Source organism: Synchiropus splendidus, chromosome 8 (assembly GCF_027744825.2).
Source record: "Synchiropus splendidus isolate RoL2022-P1 chromosome 8, RoL_Sspl_1.0, whole genome shotgun sequence".
NCBI classification, from domain to species: domain Eukaryota; kingdom Metazoa; phylum Chordata; class Actinopteri; order Syngnathiformes; family Callionymidae; genus Synchiropus; species Synchiropus splendidus.
Window position 1 is genome coordinate 25946255 of NC_071341.1, and position 18536 is coordinate 25964790.

An 18536-nucleotide genomic window follows, 5' to 3' on the forward strand; every position below is an offset into this window, starting at 1 on the left:
TTCATGAGCCACACCTCACTAGTAGCAAGTGAGTGCTGAGTTTATGATAATAACCGTGCATATTTTATTAAGTTCTCCTCATAACTCTCTGGGCCTTCAATGATCTTTCTGAAGACCCAGCATTCCTCAACCAAACTATACCGACCTAACGTACCGGCTTTGGCAGAGACTGGCCTTGTTTCTGATGGCATGTACCGACGTAAAATCTGAGTCACAGCTGTGAGTCCTAGCTCTCATTTTGCTAAGGTCACATGGAGAGCTGTGCTAGGGGCATGCAGAACAGATCTAGCGACATGGGATCGAAGTGCGCCTCTTAAAGGCTAGTAAAGATAACAGTAGCTCCGATTTGAAGCTGATGAAGTCCAATTGAATTTGGCTGTGAGGGTCCAAGTCTGCTGGCTATTGTGCTGTGAATAATACATGAGGAACAGCAGCAGCATCTACAAACTGAACCGATCATGCCATATCGGAACATAACAGTAGTTGTGCATTACCGAAGTCCCCTTTCAAGATGGCTGCTGCGCAGCGTTTCATCCTCTGAGGCTGTGTCTTCCTCACTCATTCATCTCCAGACACGGTGTGCACCCCTCCCTCAGCGCCGCCTCCGCTACATGACATGAATTAACGTGTGTCATCTGACTGTTTCTGTTGATTCTTTCAGCTGTTTCTTCCAGCCGTTGATTTTTTTCTTTTTGTCTTCATCTTTCTTTGTTCTGCTCCTGATTGCATGCTAGTCTCACAAGCGACTTTCCAAAGTAAGCATTACTCTTTCTTTCTGTTCTGTGAAATGTTCCTGTCCTCCATCTTCCCCGCTCCCGCCACCTTGTCTGGTACCCTGTTTGCAATGCTTGCCCCTGAACCTCGCCTCTCCCTCAGTGTGCTCGCAACAGTCATTGCAAATGGTACCACTGTGGGAGACACCTCTTCCTTCACTTCTGTAGCACACAGTGGTGCGTCCAGATGGGAAACACATACTAAAGCAGAGTTCTCTCTTAATATCATCCGTCTTCCCTGTCTCTCTTGGTCTGGAAGCCATTTCAAGGTTTTATTTTGGTAATTATGTCAGTCAAAACATGGTGCTGCTTCGCCAGAAATCTGCCCGTCACTCCGCTGAAATATGAAGCGGTTTTCATGCTTCATTATCATTATAATAAATATATGGGGGATTTTTATCAAAGCACATTTTTAATCTAACGCTGGAAACATCAGTGTGCAACTATGGCTTTTTTTATTATTTTTTCTTAATTTATTTATTGGCTGTAGGTTTATATTATGTAGAATTGTGTGTATTTGCTGATCCCAAATATTTTTGTATATATTACATTTAATATTTTGTTTATTTTATTATTTTTCCTAGAAGTTTGAATTCCCCCCCCCCCTCCCCCAAACATTGAAATACAATCTCACCATCAAACACATGGTTAGCTGGAGTGGAAGAATGTTGGTTGCCATATTATGGCGACATTAAATGTTCATTTAAATTGAGTGTTAGTGAGATCGCAATCGCAACAGTAGAATGATCAGCGGAAGGTGAAGAGCACTGTTTCCTCCTGTAAATAATGTCAGCAGTTTGGGGATCCGTTGTGTTTTTAAGATCCAGAGAAAGTACTTGCCAGGTCAGGTGTGCAGTACATGACTATCCACTCAGACTGCTTGTACAAAATGGCAATGAAAATGACAAAATTCTGAGCATAATCGAGTGCACATCTTCATGACTAGAGTCCGGACGTGTAGCTGTAGCTTTGTGTGTTTCAGAAGTTTGTGTTGATGGTGGGTGGGCCTCTGTTTCATTGGTCCACCCTGCTGCATATTTCTTTAGTGCTGCACAACATTGGCATGGTGGTGCTGGAGTTAACGCTGCTAAGCTCCTTGTTTGTGATGTCATCTGAAAAGGCACATACATATAACATACTGTGTAAAAGTGGTGCTCAGATTCCCATCCATTTTCAAGTTGACAAAGTGCCGTGCACAGTTGAACTAACTTCTCTTTATAGTGATCCGTAGCCAAGTAAAGGAACAGAAGGTGCTGATGCATCGGTTTGACAGACAAACCGTCCACAGCCAAATCGATTACATCACTCCACAGTTTTGTGTGTCACTCCCCCCGCCCCCACCACGTTTCAGCAATCCCACGACGTAAGCCTCTCTAGCCATTGACAGTCACATGCACGTTTGCATGGCGTGAGGTCGTCCCGGCAACGTGAGCCCGATCATCCCGCCTCTAATGAAATCCAAATAAAAGAGGGCCTCCAACAAATGGGACGGCCGACCTCACATGACGACAGCAGCGCCGCTCGTACCCCAACAATCAATCCGGCTGCTTTTACAGTTGGCCCTGGGATGTTTAGTCCTTTTTGATTTTCTCTATTTGTTTGTCTTTTTTTTCTGCTCCATGACACTCTCAGCTTTTGGTTAACGTTTTGTTTTCTCTTTTAATTTTCTTTCAGTATGACAGACTAAACCTGATTAAAGTAAGGATTTCTTCTTGTTTTCATCTCACCCACTGACAGTTGACCCCACAAGTAGACGTGTGACTGTGGGACCCACTCTGATTCTCCCTTCCCCTCGTGTTCTCCCCAAAGCTCTGCCCATCCCTGTGATGACAAATGATTGATCAAATACTGACCAAAGCAGTAAACTGTTAAATCATTTGTCATGGTCATTTTATAGCCTGATATCCAATCAATCCTAATCTGAACAAATGTAATTTATCTGCATAGTAGAAACTCGATTATTATGATTGTTTTATTATATTATTTTTTTGTTTATTTTTTTATGTATTTATTTTGGAGGAATCACTTAGATACTATTAAGAATTACTGCTGAATGGTAAGTAAAGTAAAGCCTGGGATTGTGCATTTAAACTGAAACACTACATGTTAAATGACGACAATTGTGCATCGTATTCTGCTGGAAAAATGCGAAGAAATGGCTGTAACGCTGTTCTAATAATGTCACGTCATTCCACTATCTTCAAGTCACTGGTCAATAATGTATGTAGGAGTCATGATACGTATTTTAAAACACACTCAGGACTGTAAGCAATCACTGTTTACTTGCATTATTCAAAATGAATAATTGTTCTTTATTTTATGTATTTATTTTTATGACCATGTGAGATGTCCAAACCAGTCAAATCTGTGGAGCTCACCTGAGCAGTCTGGCAGAAGCTCGTTTTCAGGCTATTTTTTATTTATTTTTAAGACCTCCAGTGGAAGTAGTAAAATCAAAGGAAGATGAATACTGAACTGGTAATACACATTTATGAAGAATGATGGGACTCCTGTTTTTATGACGGTCAATAATGGCCCAATAATCCAAGAAGTTAACCCTTAGAATACATTATTGAGTAACTACCTTTGTTACGCACATTAGGATCCAGTGGAGTGATAGGAATGAAGGAACATCTTTCAATCCCACAGCAGTGGCTGCTGGGTTGTACGCACCATGCAGGCGCACAACTCTAGAACGCTGGATGGGCTGATGAGGTTTCAGACCTCAGTAGGTGGCGCTCTTTGTTTAAAAGCAATGTGAGGTTTCCTTGAAATGCTTGTTCAAAGCCCCAGATTATAGAGCAGGGGAGTGACATCTAGTGGCCTGTGAAAACGACATGTCTCCCCCACTTGTATTGTTTTCAGCAAAAGAAATAACTGGAGGTATTTTACCCCATCACATGCTCTCTTGCTATTTTCTTAATGTTTGCATGACCCATCTAAACTTATTTTTGGTATTTATCCAGTAAAAAAATCTGTCCTTTTGCACTCAGTCGATCACAAAATTGACAAAATCTCAACTGCAGTCTGAGTGTAAACATCAGTGTGGTCATGGCGGCTGCGTGCACATGGAACACACATGCGATTAGTTCCCCGGGCCTCAAAGTAATTCTGCTCTCGTGTCTCTCTCACCTTCAAATCAGATTAGCCCACATTAGCCGCCGCTGTTGTCACCGCCGGGCCTCTGGTTCAAACAGCTGCTCCGATAAGGCGCTGTGTAATGTGTCACCTGTGCTCGCCACACACACAGGCGCCAACCACGGCGCCTCCAAATGGGTTCTCTGGAAGAAACAGAGTTTGTTCACTGAGCTGTTGCCCTTCACTGGCCGGGTGAACTATACACAGAATCTCACCACAAGTCACTAAGGGACGTGGTGTTTTCAGGCTCTGGATTCAGACCTTCCCTTCCCAGATGATCTCCATGAGTAATTCTAACAATCTGTGGATGTTACAAAATATTGCTACGTCATTGTTTTAACTGAGCTATTGTTTATCTCTGCTGCCCTCTGCCGTTAGAGCAGTGTAACCCTCCCATACTCATGCCTCTTTTTGTGCGCTCTATTTTGACAAATTCCATTGTGCATCTACTCTAAGAACAACTAAGCAAATAATAAGTGCCTGTGAGTAAGCATTAGCTATTTAGAGATATCAAATGTAATCCGCCATGCCCATGAGCAGGACCCAGAGGTCAGCCAGAGCACTCCGTTCTAAAGAATAGACCTCTCAACCACCAGAGGAACCTCGGCCAAAGTGCACTGGTGTCCTGTAGAAAATACCTTTTAATTTGTGAAAAAAATCTCACTCACTCAGCAATTCTGGCTTGATATATATTTGCTGAAACAATAGCAGGAAAACATGTCTCCAGAGAGAGCAATAATATATCGTGATTTATTTATTTAAATCGAGGTTTTTTTTTTATCTATTTTGCATTTATGATTTAATCTATCTTGGGGAATTTCCGACAAATCATTCTTTGTCTCAGCTTCATAACAACTCTTCCCATTTTGGAGTGCATTTGTTTGGTTCTGCATTTAGTTTTCCAGCTAAGGACGAATGAAAGCCTCTGCATAGATCTGTCGTCTATAGAGAGAATGTGACCGAATCCATGTGGTTGGTAGCTTGTCAGCACGTTCTCATGGTTGATGATTTAATGTAATCATCGTCCACCTCTGTCTCTGGACCAATGAGGTGATATGGGGGTCACTTCCTGACAGTATCTCACACTAGCGTGCCGTGACACACCACTTGAAAAACACTGGAATAGGCAGATGCTCTTTGTTCCAACAGGGGGCGCTTTCCCTCACCATTTCAATGTTTAATTCTGCAAGTCAATCTGAATGTGTGAGTAAAAATATCTTCTCCCTCTCTCTCTCTCTCTCTCTCCCTGCAGAAAAGCCAAAGCTGGTACAACGTAAGTCTCCATTTTCTTTCCTCTTGTGTTGTGTTGTGTCTTGGTGGCATGTTTGCTTGGAGTGAGTGCTGAGCCTTACATGTCACACAGTCCCTGCTGGTGATAAACGGCCCTCAGCAGATGATGGGTCCTCGTCCTTGACCTGGACTTGTTGCTGCAAGAACCAGATCACCTCTGTGGGTCACTGGTCTCCATGCAGGATTAGCTCAGGCTTAAAAGAGCAACAGGTGGACGCTTGTGGTGCGGCGAGTTACGGGTGCAAGCAACAACAAGCATTTCTCAATAAGGTTTTTGTCAAGTCGCAGCTTAAAATTGCACCACTAAGGGGCGTCGTAGTGGTTTCCATGCACCGGAAAAGTGTTGAACCGACGATTGAATTTGGATTTCTTTATTTTTATTTGTCCCTGTGTGTACATTCTCTCCCCAGCATGAAAGGCAACACATCCTGAGAGTAAGCATGACTCGTGTTCTTTTGCAACCCTGGTTCTCACTCAGTGGTTGTCGGAGTTTTTGGATGAAGCAAATCTCTCTCCCCCCACCTACCCCTCGCCTGCCTGCTTCTCATTCTAACCTGTCAGTGCTGTTCCCACCTAACTGCCGCAGTTGAGAAATGGCAACCACTCACCAAGGGCCTGCAGACGCTGCTCAACCGACTCCAGTGTAGTTGTCACTCATAATGCTCATGATCGTCTGAGGACAAGCTGTCAGGCTGCTCCCTGTTATTTAATATGCACTACTCTTTATTAGTTAGATCACCAGGAACAGGTCTGAAAATATCCGTTGGATGATAGTGATGAGAAACAAGGCTGTAGAAATAGTAGAATATTTTTATAATTACAGTAAAGTGTCATTTAGTAAGTTGTAAGAGAAATAGTATTTGACATTTTTAACAGAAACAAAAAATGAAAACTATAGTTATGATGGAATTATAATGATAAATAATATGAAAAATAAAATGAACAAAGATATATAAGAAGTAGTCAACAGTAAAATTCATTAATTTAACTATAAAATAGGTGAATGAATTTGAATTCTATGTTGTTTAAAAAAAGGAGTAACAAAGTTTAGCGCTTAATGAAAAGAATAAAAAAAACATTTGTAAAATGTAAGGTTAGGTGACTATTACAAAAAAAAGTTTGTAGTAATGATTGCGATACATTATTTGTATTTTTCATTCGTGGTCTCAAATGGCTGAATGAAGTCAAACATGGCGTCCTCTTTTCATCGTATGACCTTATATGTTCTGGTGCAGCTCAGGCACAAACTTAAACACTTGATGTGTTCTAGGTCCTTCCATCGGCAGATGAACCCTTTGGTGCAGCAGGTGGTAACAAGCACAGGCAGCTTCTGTACTCAGCGAATCAACTAACAGCTCGTGGTAAACAACGCAGGGTTTTGATTTTCTGCCACTGCGCTGTGCTTCCTGTGAACTAATCAAAACGGGAAATGGGCATTTTGGCTGCAGGGTTTGGAAATGAGCATCGCAGCAGGACTCACTTAGGAGACCACCCTGAAGGCCTGCTGAGTTCACAGGAGGCTCAGAGGAGCCAGAAAGCACCTCTCACGTTTCCGCTGCTCCAGTCCTCTGCAGCAGCTCTGATTGCTGCTCAAACTTTCTCAAACTGCGCTTCAAACTATCCAAATAGTTTTGGCGCGTGGGTTTCTAAAGCTGATCCATGATCCTTATTATTTGCAGGTGAATTTCCCACCTGATCCCGTCTTTGTTTTCTTCAATGTATTTTGATGAACGACTGGCTGCTGATCCATCCACTCTCACGCTGATCTCCCCCCCGACTCTGCTCGCGTGTCCCATCGGCGATGCGCTTGCATGTCAGGCAGCCTGTGCATGTATGAGTACTGTACGTGCACGTCACCATGGCGATGATGACCTCCCATGGCACTGAGACAGAGTGATCGAGAATCCAGTCCGTCCTCCTGTGAGTTCTGAGCCGGGTGGACGTGTGCACCATGCAGTCTCTTGAAAAGCCTTTGCTTCTCATCGACACCTCGCTGCTGCGTTACACAGAACATGGCGCTTCACCAGATGATTTCCTGATTAGCATTAGAGTTGCTCTGCTCTCTGGTGCCGGTGCCGCTCCCTCCCGTCCCCGTCTGTTTGTCCATGGTGTTAATAGTTAACCTAATAAAAGCTGCGGATGCCGAGTCAACCTCCGCGCTCACCTGAAGCAACAATGGCTTCTGTGTGAACGACACCACCAGACTCTGAAGCTTTTAATGTTTGGAACAAATATACCACTGTTGCTGAGAAACTCCAGCCCTTCCCAGCTAAGTGGAAGATCAACAGCGTTTCCACGAACCTGCAGCTGAAGATGACCTAGTCACGTTTTTTTTCTTCTGGCAGACCAACAGTGGAGAATCCTGATTGTCTGCTGCTAAATTGGTGGAGGCAAGCGTTGCGTGCCTGCTGAGAGCGAGGCAGGAGGATCAAGTATCATAAGTTCATGGTTGCAACCCCAGGCTGGGGAAGACGGAAAGAGAAGAACACGCCCACATATCTGTCACAGATCATCATCCACACTTTCCCGTGCTAGAGTCTGAGCCAAACAAAAGCGAGCTGGATGCTTTGCTCTCACAGAGGTAACTGGAGGTTAAACTCACATCTGCTCGCCGTAATTCAATCAGTTGTTGAAACAGCCAGCCAGACTCCTCACATAGTTCCTCTGGTCCTGGAGCCCGGCTGCTCGGCTCAAACTTAGCCAGCTCTGGTTGTTGTAAACAAGGTCGTTACAAGGCAGTCGGGGCTCAACAGCATCGGACGCGCGGAGCTCACACACTCCCAGGGTAGAGGAGGAAGAGGGAAAAAAGGCATGATAATAAAGCACTTGTTGGCCGGGGTTACTAGAGGGCAACGGCCGTAGCTCTTCTCCATGTGTGTGAAAGGAAGAGAGGGAGTGAGAGAGAGAGAGGAGGACAGAGCGAGCGAGCGAGACGGGGATCATGTGGTTGGAGTGTGCTGCGTCCACTGCTTCACACTGAAACGCAGCAGCTCACCAGAAGGGATCATGGGAGAGGATGAGGACTGCGTGAGCTCGGACTGGGAGTCGGTGCTGGAGCTGGACGAAGCCCTGGCAGGGTGGCTGCTGCAGGGTCCGTCTCCTGGGGAGTGGGGCTGGGAGTGGGGCTGGGCAGCCTCGGACCTGAAGGAGCCAGACTGGGACGCCGAGCAGGTCCCTGCTGTAAGTCTTCTCACTCCTGAAGGGTCCCCACAGACCATTCGCGGCTCGGGGGAGGCTCTCCCAGCGCCGTCCATCAGGGTTGCGCAACCGTGTCTGTGGAGTAGGTGTGTCCCGAGCGGAGTTCAGTGAAGCCACTGCTGAGCGGGCTCAGCGCTGACAGCTATTGTTTCCGGTCGTAGGAAATCATCTGGCACAAGTGTTTCCTGGGCAGCAATAGTCAGGCCGAGCAGGGTCGTGCATGTTGTTTACTGTGTGAGCTTCCATCCGTCGTCCTTCAACAAAAGCCTCGTTGTTAAAAGAGCATGTCGCTCTGTAACGTGACTCTGACTTATTTGACCAAGAAGGCTCACTGGTGTCAGCATGGTGGCTGGGGGGTGTGGGAACGCTGCACTTCACCGTGAACCCCTGGTGACACAGACCTGTGTGTGTGATGGCATGTCTGTGCAGGTGCTGAGCCCCACGTACAAGCAGCGCAACGAGGACTTTCGGAAACTCTTCAAGCAGCTACCTGACACAGAACGCCTCATCGTGGGTGAGTGACAAGCCGCTGGTCAATCATTCGGCAGCCATTGATCGCTGATGAGTCAGAGATTGACTTTTTCAGAAGCCTCACAAAGAAGCCTTTAACTGGCACCTAAAAGTTAATATTTGGCAGAAAATATCTGTTTTCCTCACCGTTTGATCCGTGAAGACGAGACTTCCTGCTCACGTCTGGCCAGTCCAGCTCTGTTTCACTGCTCACAGTAAAGGGGACACGAATGCAAAGTTAAAGCAGACAGGGTGCTTGGCGAGTGTGAGCCGTCGCTCTATAGATGATTTGAGCGTCTCACTCTTTATCCATCTGATCAACTGGTCACGTGACCTGCCACCCTGCTCTGCCTCAGACTACTCATGCGCTCTGCAACGGGACATCCTGCTGCAGGGACGACTCTACCTCTCGGAGAACTGGATCTGCTTCTACAGCAACATCTTTCGCTGGGAAACGCTGGTAAGCTCGTCTCGTGTTAGCGGCGAGGAGTCGCGGCCGCCGGCTAACCTGTGTTGTCGCGTCCAGCTGACGGTGCGCCTAAAAGACATCTGCTCCATGACGAAAGAGAAGACCGCCCGCCTCATCCCCAACGCCATCCAGGTCTGCACAGACAACGAGAAGGTGGGAACAAAACTCCACTTCCATGTGTGGCAGGGGCCCATTCAAGTAAATGGCCCCGGGGCCCATTCAAGTAACAGAACTGATTCATGACTCTTGATTTCCAAAGCCAAACCTTGTGAAATGACATGAAACCATGTGATCATCGCTAAGATATTTGTCATGGAAAAGTCCAACCAGCAACAGAAGCAGGTGCAAGTCATAATCATCAAATTTACTACCAACTAACTGTTCAGAAAATTGAAAAAACTGTATACAATTCTGAATAAAATCTATATAATAAAACCATGTCTAAATATCCAAAAATGAAAATAATACTCCAAAGAAGATACAAGTGAAGTGTAAATAAAAGTATCGCCATTTCTAAACTGCTTCACCTTTTCCCGCAGCACTTTTTCACCTCGTTCGGAGCCAGAGACCGGACGTACATGATGATGTTCAGACTGTGGCAGAACGCTCTGCTCGACAAAGTACGTTGCGCTGGCATGGCCTGAGCGTGAAGCAGCTTATTGAGAAGTTGTTCTGCATTTGCTCCCCAGCCGCTTTGCCCCAAAGAACTATGGCACTTTGTTCATCAGTGCTACGGCAACGAGCTCGGCCTCACCAGCGACGACGAGGACTACGTTCCCCCCGACGACGACTTCAACACCATGGGGTGAGTTGGGTCAATCATCTGAACCACAGCAAACCATTTTAACAGGCTAACACTTCATCTAGCTTCATCCAGAAGTGTCACACTGTTGACTTGCTGTGCACTGAGGGTCAATCGGAGCTACTTTGACGAATATATGTGTGAAAATATGTGTCTTTTCTTTGCTCATTTTGACAAGATCATTCATGCATTATTAAGTTACAATATATGGCAGGTGTAGATACTGAAAATGTGTCATTTAAATCAGATAGTTCAGGTCGAACAGCCATTTAAGAGGCTGAGAAAATGCATAATTTCCATGTGAAAGTGTGGCCACTTTCCTGCACAGTATTTTCTCAATGAGAATGATGTTTTTTCTCCAGCTTCAGTGAAGAGATTCCCAACGAAGAGAACGAGATCAACAACGACAACATCTCCAAGAGCAGCGCCGAGGCCAAGCCTGACGCCAGCCCACCTCATCTGCACAAGAAGGTCCAGAACAGCACCATCGACCGCAAAGGCAACTACGAGCCTCCCATCACGGTGAGTTCCATCTCAAAAAGAAGCCGCCGCGTCAGGTGTGTGTCGTCACAGGGTCGTTCCTTTCCCTCAGTTCGAGCTCCAAACGGAAGAATTTGCCGACTGCCAAACAGACGGCGAGCTGTTAGCCGTGCCGCTGCTGGTGGACGAGAGGAACGAAACCAGCGGGTCTGGTGCTCCCGTTCCCTCGCGCTCACTGGACTTCAACGACAATGAAGACATCCCCACGGAGCTGAGCGACTCCTCGGAGACGCACGATGAAGGTGAGCGTCTCTGCTGGCGCAGTAGCCGGGGCTGATCCTCAGCTCCGCCTCTGACTCTGCTCAGGAGAAGTCCAGGCTTTCCATGAGGACCTGAACGGCCGGCAGCACATCAACGAGGTCTACAAGTTCAGCGTGGACAAGCTGTATGACCTTCTCTTCACGGAGTCCCAGTTCATGAGCGACTTCATGGAGCAGAGACGGTTCTCAGGTCAGTCCTTGTGAAGTGGTGGAGCTCGCGTCAAGGTTGCACCGGTGGCTCACTCAGCCTCAGTGCAGCAGAGAGTATGAACTGGGCTCAGACAGTAGACCTGGTGAGGCTTCATGACACACTGTCTTTATTTTCAGAGCTCTCTCGGTTTGAAAACATTGTGAGGTTTCATTGAAAGGATTGTAGAAATCCAAAGACTCTAGAGCAGAGAGTGCCATCTAGTGGGCTGAAAAAATGACAACGCCTCACCATTATTCTGAGCTCTTTGTAGAAAACACACCTCCATGATCACTTAAAAACATCAGAAAAAAATCCAAATAAAAAAGGAGGAAATAACAAAACACCTTTCTGACTTTCAGAAATAAGCGCTTTTCAATTTTCATGTTATTCTGCACTTCACAATTAGATGTGGTGTACCATCCGTGGAAGAAGGAGGATGCTGGGAACCAGACCAGAGACATCATGTACACCATCTCCCTCACCAACCCCCTGGCCCCCAAGAGTGCCACCGTGACAGAGACGCAGGTAGGAAGAGCCGAGAGAGGCTCCGTCTCCGTCTCACCTGCTCCTCATGTGACGCGCCTCTGCTGCAGACGCTGTACAAAGCCAGTCAGGAGAGCGAGTGTTACATCATCGACGCCGAGGTCATCACGCACGACGTGCCGTACCATGATTACTTCTACACTCTCAACCGCTACATGCTCACCAGGGTGGCCAAGAACAAGTGTCGTCTACGGTCAGACCCACCGCCGCACGTTTGCCTCTCCAGGTTTGGGAGCGACGGTGTTAAATGTCTGCATGTCTGCAGGGTATCAACAGAGCTCCGCTTCAGGAAGCAGCCGTGGGGCCTGGTCAAAGGCTTCATTGAGAAAAACTTCTGGAGTGGGCTGGAGGAGAACTTCCGTCAGCTCGGTAAACATCAGCGTTGCTAGCAGGAGCCGGAGAAGTGGGTCTCCCGCAGGAGAGTCTTCTCATATCCAAGTAGTAAAATATGAAACTAAAGTGAACTTTGACGATGACGAAGTAAACATTTTATTGATCTTTTTGAGAATATCTTTGGGTCATGAATAGAGCCGGCGAGAGTTTGTAAATAGTGATGATGTGTCGATGGGTGCGCAGGAAATTTGGATACTACTCATGATCGCAGTTTTTATCTGAAAAACCTGAATGTTTGTATGAGGAGACGACACAACTTGAGCCCACAGCACTGATACTGACACTGTGTAGCATGCACGTTAGCATTAGCATTTCCAACCTTGTTCCTGTGTCTGACTGGACAGATAAATGTCTGTTTAAATGTTAAGAGACATCGTTGTGGCCAGATGAGTGTAGTGATGTGTGACCCGCGCCTCTTCTTCTCAGAGTTGGAGTTGTCCAAGTTGGAGGAGATCCAGTCCGAGTCCCTCCAACTCTCCCCCAAGGCCAAAGTGGTGAAGAACTCGACGGTGCGACGGAAGAAGCGGCCGCTACCTCACCTGCGCAGCCAGCACCTGGACGAGGCCCTCAGTCCGGTTACCACGCCCACAGACGAGGAGGTGATCCAGCGCATCAAGCAGGTGGCGGGTTCCACGCAGACCCGGCACCAGGCTCCGGAGCACCATCACCTGCCGGGGGGCCTGGCACTTTACAGCGTCTCCAAACTGCTGCTCATCATCAGCTTCGTGTAAGCAACACACACACACTCCGACACACACTGCTGACCTGGTGTCTGTGTGACGCGGCCATCGTCTGTCTGACACGCCACCCCGGGTCTCAGTGTAACTCCTCTCTCTTCTCTCTGCATTGCCATCCTTAGGATCTGTTTAAGGTACACACTGAGATGCTTGAGCTCTGAGAGCTGCTGAGTCTTGTGAGGTCCGCTGTCAGAGAGCGTCGTTGAAATCCCTTCTCTGTCCCACAGTCTGGTGCTGCTGGTGTTCCTCAACATGATGCTCTTCTACAAGCTCTGGATGCTGGAATACTCGGCCCAGTCTCTGACCACGTGGCAAGGGCTGCGGCTTCATGAAAGGTTCGCTAGCACACACACACACACACGCCTAGTTTATCCTCATCTGTGGGGACCAATCACACCTCATGCCTCATGCCACTTCCAAGCCTCAGTTGGTGGATGAAGACTTCAAAATAACTCGGTTTTTAATAATTAAATTTCAGTTCAGAGTCCAACTTTATGTGAGCCATTTAATTGTTTTTTATTATTACAATTTTTATGATTATTTATATATTTTAGCAAATATAAAAGCATTTTAGTGGCCTGTAGTGAGCTATATTCCAAGTTAATATTGAAAAATATTTTATAAATATAACTAAGGATATTGAGTATGAGTTGATTTTTGAGAAAAGTTTTTTTCAGAAAACATAAAGGTCAATAAAATGTTTATTATGAACAAAAGTATGAATTATGAAGACTTATTTATGTATAGAATTTAATATTTTATGTACTTCTGTGAAAATCTTAAAAAAGCTCAAATCTTTTTATTAAAAGTTTAAAAATCCAATATATACTTTCATAATTATGGCATTGCATCATCATTGTTCATGCCGATGTTTCATTTTTTGATATTGTATTTTTTACCGGCAAGTGAACAAAAGGTGACCAAATTCCAAACTCCCTTGTATTTCGCCAGCAAACTTCCGCAAACACAAATGGAATGGGCCCAACTGCTGGAGGCACAGCAGCGTTACCATGACGGCGAGTTGCAGAAGTGGAGGGAGATTCTCAAGTCATCCGTCGTGCTGCTGGATCAGGTGAGCTCAGAACTCTTGCTGCTAAAACTAATACATTTAAGACCTGAAATGAAGAAAAAAACATCATAATTCAATGTCTTTGATGTGTCGATAGAGTCAAAGTTCTGTCACAATTTCAATGAAATTAGAGTTTTTCATCTCTATCTTCTGTCTTCTCTTCACGAAGATGAAAGACTCTTTGCTGAACCTGCAGCGAGGCATTGGCCTGAGGGACTACAGCTCAGAGCCGGAGGAGAAGAGAAGTCGCTACCACTGACGCGCCCCCTGGAGGCCACAAGGGGAAACTGTGCAATATAGAGCTTGATTGTTTGAGGATAGAATGCAAAGATGCGGCAGGACGGCGGCGGGGACACGTGAGGAGGCGGCACCCAGGGTGGGCGCTCCATCTGACACCTAGAGCTCCAGCAGCTCCTTCCTGCGCAGACAGGAAGTGAGGTGTCTGCAGTATCACTGAGGGATTGTGGGTCAGTTCTCTCCTCCCTTCTAAGTAGTAAGTGCATCCTCCTGTGGGTGGATGAAGAGAGAACTACTGCATGTGTTTAGACGACTTAGCTCCCTCGGTCCGTGTTATCGTGCTCACTTCCTGTCTGTGTGTCAGAACAAGCAGCGGAGGGCAGGTGCAGTCCACCAAAACAAGCCGGCGCTGGGGTCCAAATCTAAATGTCTTTCTACTCTCCCGTGACTGTTCCGGCCCCCGTGGTCCTCGCTGCAGCGTCCCCTTCACCGTGGTCCAACTGCAGTTTCACCTCCGCCCTGTTGTAAGCAGGAGGATTGCCTTGTTTGCTTGGGAGCGCTCGGCGCCGGGGCGGGTTCCCCGGCCGACCCAGTCTGGCTCCGCAGTGTGAGACTGGTCGAATGTATTGGCAGCCCACGTCGACCACACATAAGGGACCCTGCAGCCAGACCGCACTTCCTACTCCTTTGATGACTTACCTGTGACTGTATCACAAATGTTTCCGGTTAGAAAGAATATATTTGAAATATATATAACAATATTTCACTATTTAATATATATATATTTCAAATGACATAGTATTTATTGTTCATCGATGTAGATACGATCAGAGATCTGAAGCAGTTGATTTTTAACTCTCAAAACAAGCGCATGCCAGATGTGTCTGCGACATGTCCAGTGTGCAGCGGCCATGGTGTTGGCGCACGCGTGCGTGCGCAGGCCAGCGCCTGCGGGTTCCACTCGTTTTACTGTCTGGCTCTCGCAGCCAAAGCGCCTTTTTCAAGGGTTATGCATCTGGATGCTGCCTTGCATTCCGCCACTCCACTGACATCTCGTTGTACTGATCCAAATATCTCTCATGAAAAGATGTGTCTTGGTTACCAAGGTGTTGGGTCCAGTGATGGGCCGATGAGGCTTCATGAAACACGCTGCTTATTATCAGAGCTCAGTAGGTGGCGCTCTTGATTTATAAGCGATGTGAGGTTTCATTGAAATGCATGTTAGAGTCCAAAGATTTTAGAGCAGAGAGCGCCATCAAGTGGGTTAAGAAAGTGAGGAGACTGCTTCATGAGGCCTCATAAACTAGTGATGAGGCTTCATCAAACCATGTCCTGATTTTTAGAGCTCAGTAGGTGGCGTTCTTGGTTGAAAAATGAGGTGAGGCTTCATTGAAATGGTTGTTTAAATTCAAATACTTGTTGGCACAGACCGCCACCTTGTGGGCTCTGGAAATGAGGACAAAGCTTCATGAAGCCTCGTCATCACTGGCAACATCCGTTCCATTCAGTTGTGTCACCGTGGCTCGAACCTCTTGAGCCTTTTGGGGCGCGGGGTGTGGCGGGGGGAGCGCTGACATGTTCTTCAAGCGCATGTGATTTCAAGTGTTTTTTAGATTGAAGACAGAAAAAGGAGCCAATACACAGTGATTCAAATATTAAAGTTAATGGCTGCGGAGTCGCAGTGACGACCAGCCGACGTCTTGCATTAGGCATGACAAAGATTTATTTGAAGAATATATTTCAATTAAACAATAAGAAAATGCAAGCAAAAATGAATTTTCTGTAAAAGATTTTTTTCTATGTATTTGCACCCACTTCTAGTGTTTTTTTCCTCCAATATTTGGAGTTGTTCTGTGATTCCACAGCAGGACCAACACCCTAAATTCCTCCGTTCGCTCTCACATTCTGGTTAAATGGGTCCAAAGCTGTTTGAGTTGTTGATGGAGAGGCTCATATTAACTTCAATGGAAAAAATATCCATAACTGTTTTTCATCCTGCACGACTCCCGGCATCATTTCAAGTTGGTTAGACGTTTAAAAAACTAAAACAAAATAAAAAAAGAGAGAAAGCAAAAGGACCAACGTGATTGCAACGAAATGAAACCAAAACAAGTGGATCTTCCAGAGTTTTGACATGAAGTATTGATCAGATATTAGTTGTATTCAATGTATTTTTTAAAAAGAAACAAGCGCCGGCGGGCAGCACTTGCTGAGGTTGACACTTCCTGGTGTCCGGAGCGACGAGAAGCTGAAGCACTTTATGGCCTTTTCAGGGACGGTGCGTTGAGACGAGCAGTCCACTTCCAAACATTTGCTTCTTCAATCTCAGTTTTGTCTGAAGGCAGCGAGTGAGTGAGGGGTGAAGGTGTGTGTGGTGAGGTGCCTGTATCTGCTGCAGGCTGCACCTGCTGTGGCTTGGGAAGAAGGCGCCGCGTCGTGACGAATGTGAGCTGCTGGAAATGTTTTCTGTTTTATAGAAATCACTTTCACCCACTTGAAGACGAGATTGTCGAGTCATGAAAACGTGATTACTGTTGCTTTACCTGCTCAATATTCAAATCATTCAAGTTTGATTGACGTATTTTTTTATTATTATTCAAGCGTTGTTCGGCCTGGAAAAGATGAGGGATTTGAAAAGTTGGTAGGAATGAACCATTCTGCCACCGATTTATACCTATATAGAGAATGACCAGACATTTCAGCTGCTCACACGGATGATGGAACCAGTCAAGTTCCTTTGTATCACACTGACTCATGTGCGGGTGTTTTTCTGTTCCACTCTGTTTTTGTTTTTTTTTTAGAAAATATTTTGATCTCTAGAGATTTTCAGTTGATTTATACAAGATAACTATACAGTAGGTACATGTTGCCTGCGCTGCGCGTAGGTCGACACTCGCCGATGACTTTGCCTCATAGAACGAAGATCAAAGTGGCTTTCTGGTTCATGTGACGTAGGGATTGGACATAAAAAAATAAAAATACAGAGTCGATTCAGATGTTTCTTGATGTCATGTTTTCACCTTTATAACCCAGAATCTTTTGAGCAAACTCATGCTTCTGTGCAGGAACTGGTTATTTATGTACTGATTTTCAAGAAGGTAAATAATTTTTATAAAACCGGAATCAACTCTCAGTATCTTCAGGATGACTTTCATAAAACAGCTTTATGAGAAATGTAGAAAGGCTCTGGAGAGAGCTCAACATGTAGAGAGTAAATTGTAAACAATGTAAATAGCTGCGACATTTTATTTTCAAATGTGAAACCTTCTGGAATAATAGCACTTTTATCGAGACTTTAACAAATAAGAAATGTTTGACACGATACATGTCTGATCGTAGAATATACAGGTTTGATTTGATGAACGATTTCTGTCCGAAAAAAAAAACTGAAAATAAAAAACAAAACAGATATTGTCATTTTAATAGAATTCAATGAAAATATCGAGTCCAAATTTCGTCTTTTTATAAAACCTAAATTTAAAATGAAATTCCAGATTTACTTTTTAAATCATACGTATTGTTTTGTGTTTTGCATAATGTGATTAAATCTGTTCTGTTTTGACCTGACGACAGCTTGACGCTCTGCGATATTGTTTGGTTTGTCGGTTAAATGGTGGGAAACTGTCCAGAACACGTGCGTGTCCTCACTTGAGACGCGTCAACAGTCCGGTCACCTCACAATGAGCTGCCATTTGCACTTTCATCACTGATCATCACACTGACGCGCTTGTAGACTCCCTGCGTCATCACACGCGCGTGCTCGACAAACGCCGAGCGCTGACGGAGGAACGAGGACGAGCATCCAAGTTCGGCTCCAGCTAACGGTTTAGCATCCGGAGCAGTTCCGTGGACTCGGAGGTTTCAGATTACAAGTCTGAAAAAATGTCTTTCTCACTCAAATGAGCCAAATAAGAAATGAAAGGAAGAAATTTAAATATTAATATAATATCCTGTGGTATTTTCGGTGGTAAAACAACTCCCAGTCGGTTTTCTAAATGTTTCCCGCACTTCAACTTTGCCGGATGGAAATTTCTCAACTGTCCTGAACGCAACATCGGTCATTCCACCGTCACGGGTTTTCGAAAATGTCAATTCCAACTTGGCAGGTTCAGTCTCAGCGCCACTTTTCTATGTTTTTTTAGTTTTTTCCAAACTTTCAAACACTCGTTTCAGTCCAAGCGCTGTCAAGACTCGCACTTTGGGGGGTGTTTTATGCGTGTTTTGCTTGAGCGAGGGCAGCTGGCTGCAGCTGTTGAACGCACCACGGCGGGGCCGGTGTCACGCGTGTCTCCCACTGTGAAAGCGCGTCCGTCACATCGTGTGTCCGCTCTCGGTCCGGATCCTCCGCCTGAGCCGCAGCGAGCCGGGCCCCGGCTGAGGTGGACGG

The 18536-nt window shown here is 45.7% G+C and overlaps 1 protein-coding gene across 16 annotated transcripts in view; it reads left to right on the forward strand.

Annotated features, from left to right (window-relative positions):
- The window catches only part of gramd1bb (GRAM domain containing 1Bb), a 79086-nt gene extending 60745 nt beyond the window's left edge, over window positions 1-18341 (forward strand). For 5 of the 16 annotated variants that reach the window (XM_053873917.1, XM_053873915.1, XM_053873921.1 and 2 more), the window contains 19 exons: window positions 735-755; window positions 2448-2471; window positions 5164-5184; window positions 5612-5635; window positions 8829-8913; window positions 9266-9369; window positions 9436-9531; window positions 9918-9998; window positions 10068-10183; window positions 10543-10702; window positions 10773-10962; window positions 11027-11170; window positions 11577-11695; window positions 11764-11906; window positions 11979-12082; window positions 12533-12833; window positions 13071-13178; window positions 13795-13915; window positions 14082-18334. In XM_053873917.1, the coding sequence (XP_053729892.1) occupies window positions 735-755; window positions 2448-2471; window positions 5164-5184; window positions 5612-5635; window positions 8829-8913; window positions 9266-9369; window positions 9436-9531; window positions 9918-9998; window positions 10068-10183; window positions 10543-10702; window positions 10773-10962; window positions 11027-11170; window positions 11577-11695; window positions 11764-11906; window positions 11979-12082; window positions 12533-12833; window positions 13071-13178; window positions 13795-13915; window positions 14082-14171 (2052 nt within the window). In that variant the 3' untranslated portion in view covers window positions 14172-18334. The other 11 variants (XM_053873914.1, XM_053873918.1, XM_053873904.1 and 8 more) reach the window with 10 other exon arrangements.
- The last annotated feature ends 195 nt before the right edge of the window (window positions 18342-18536 follow it).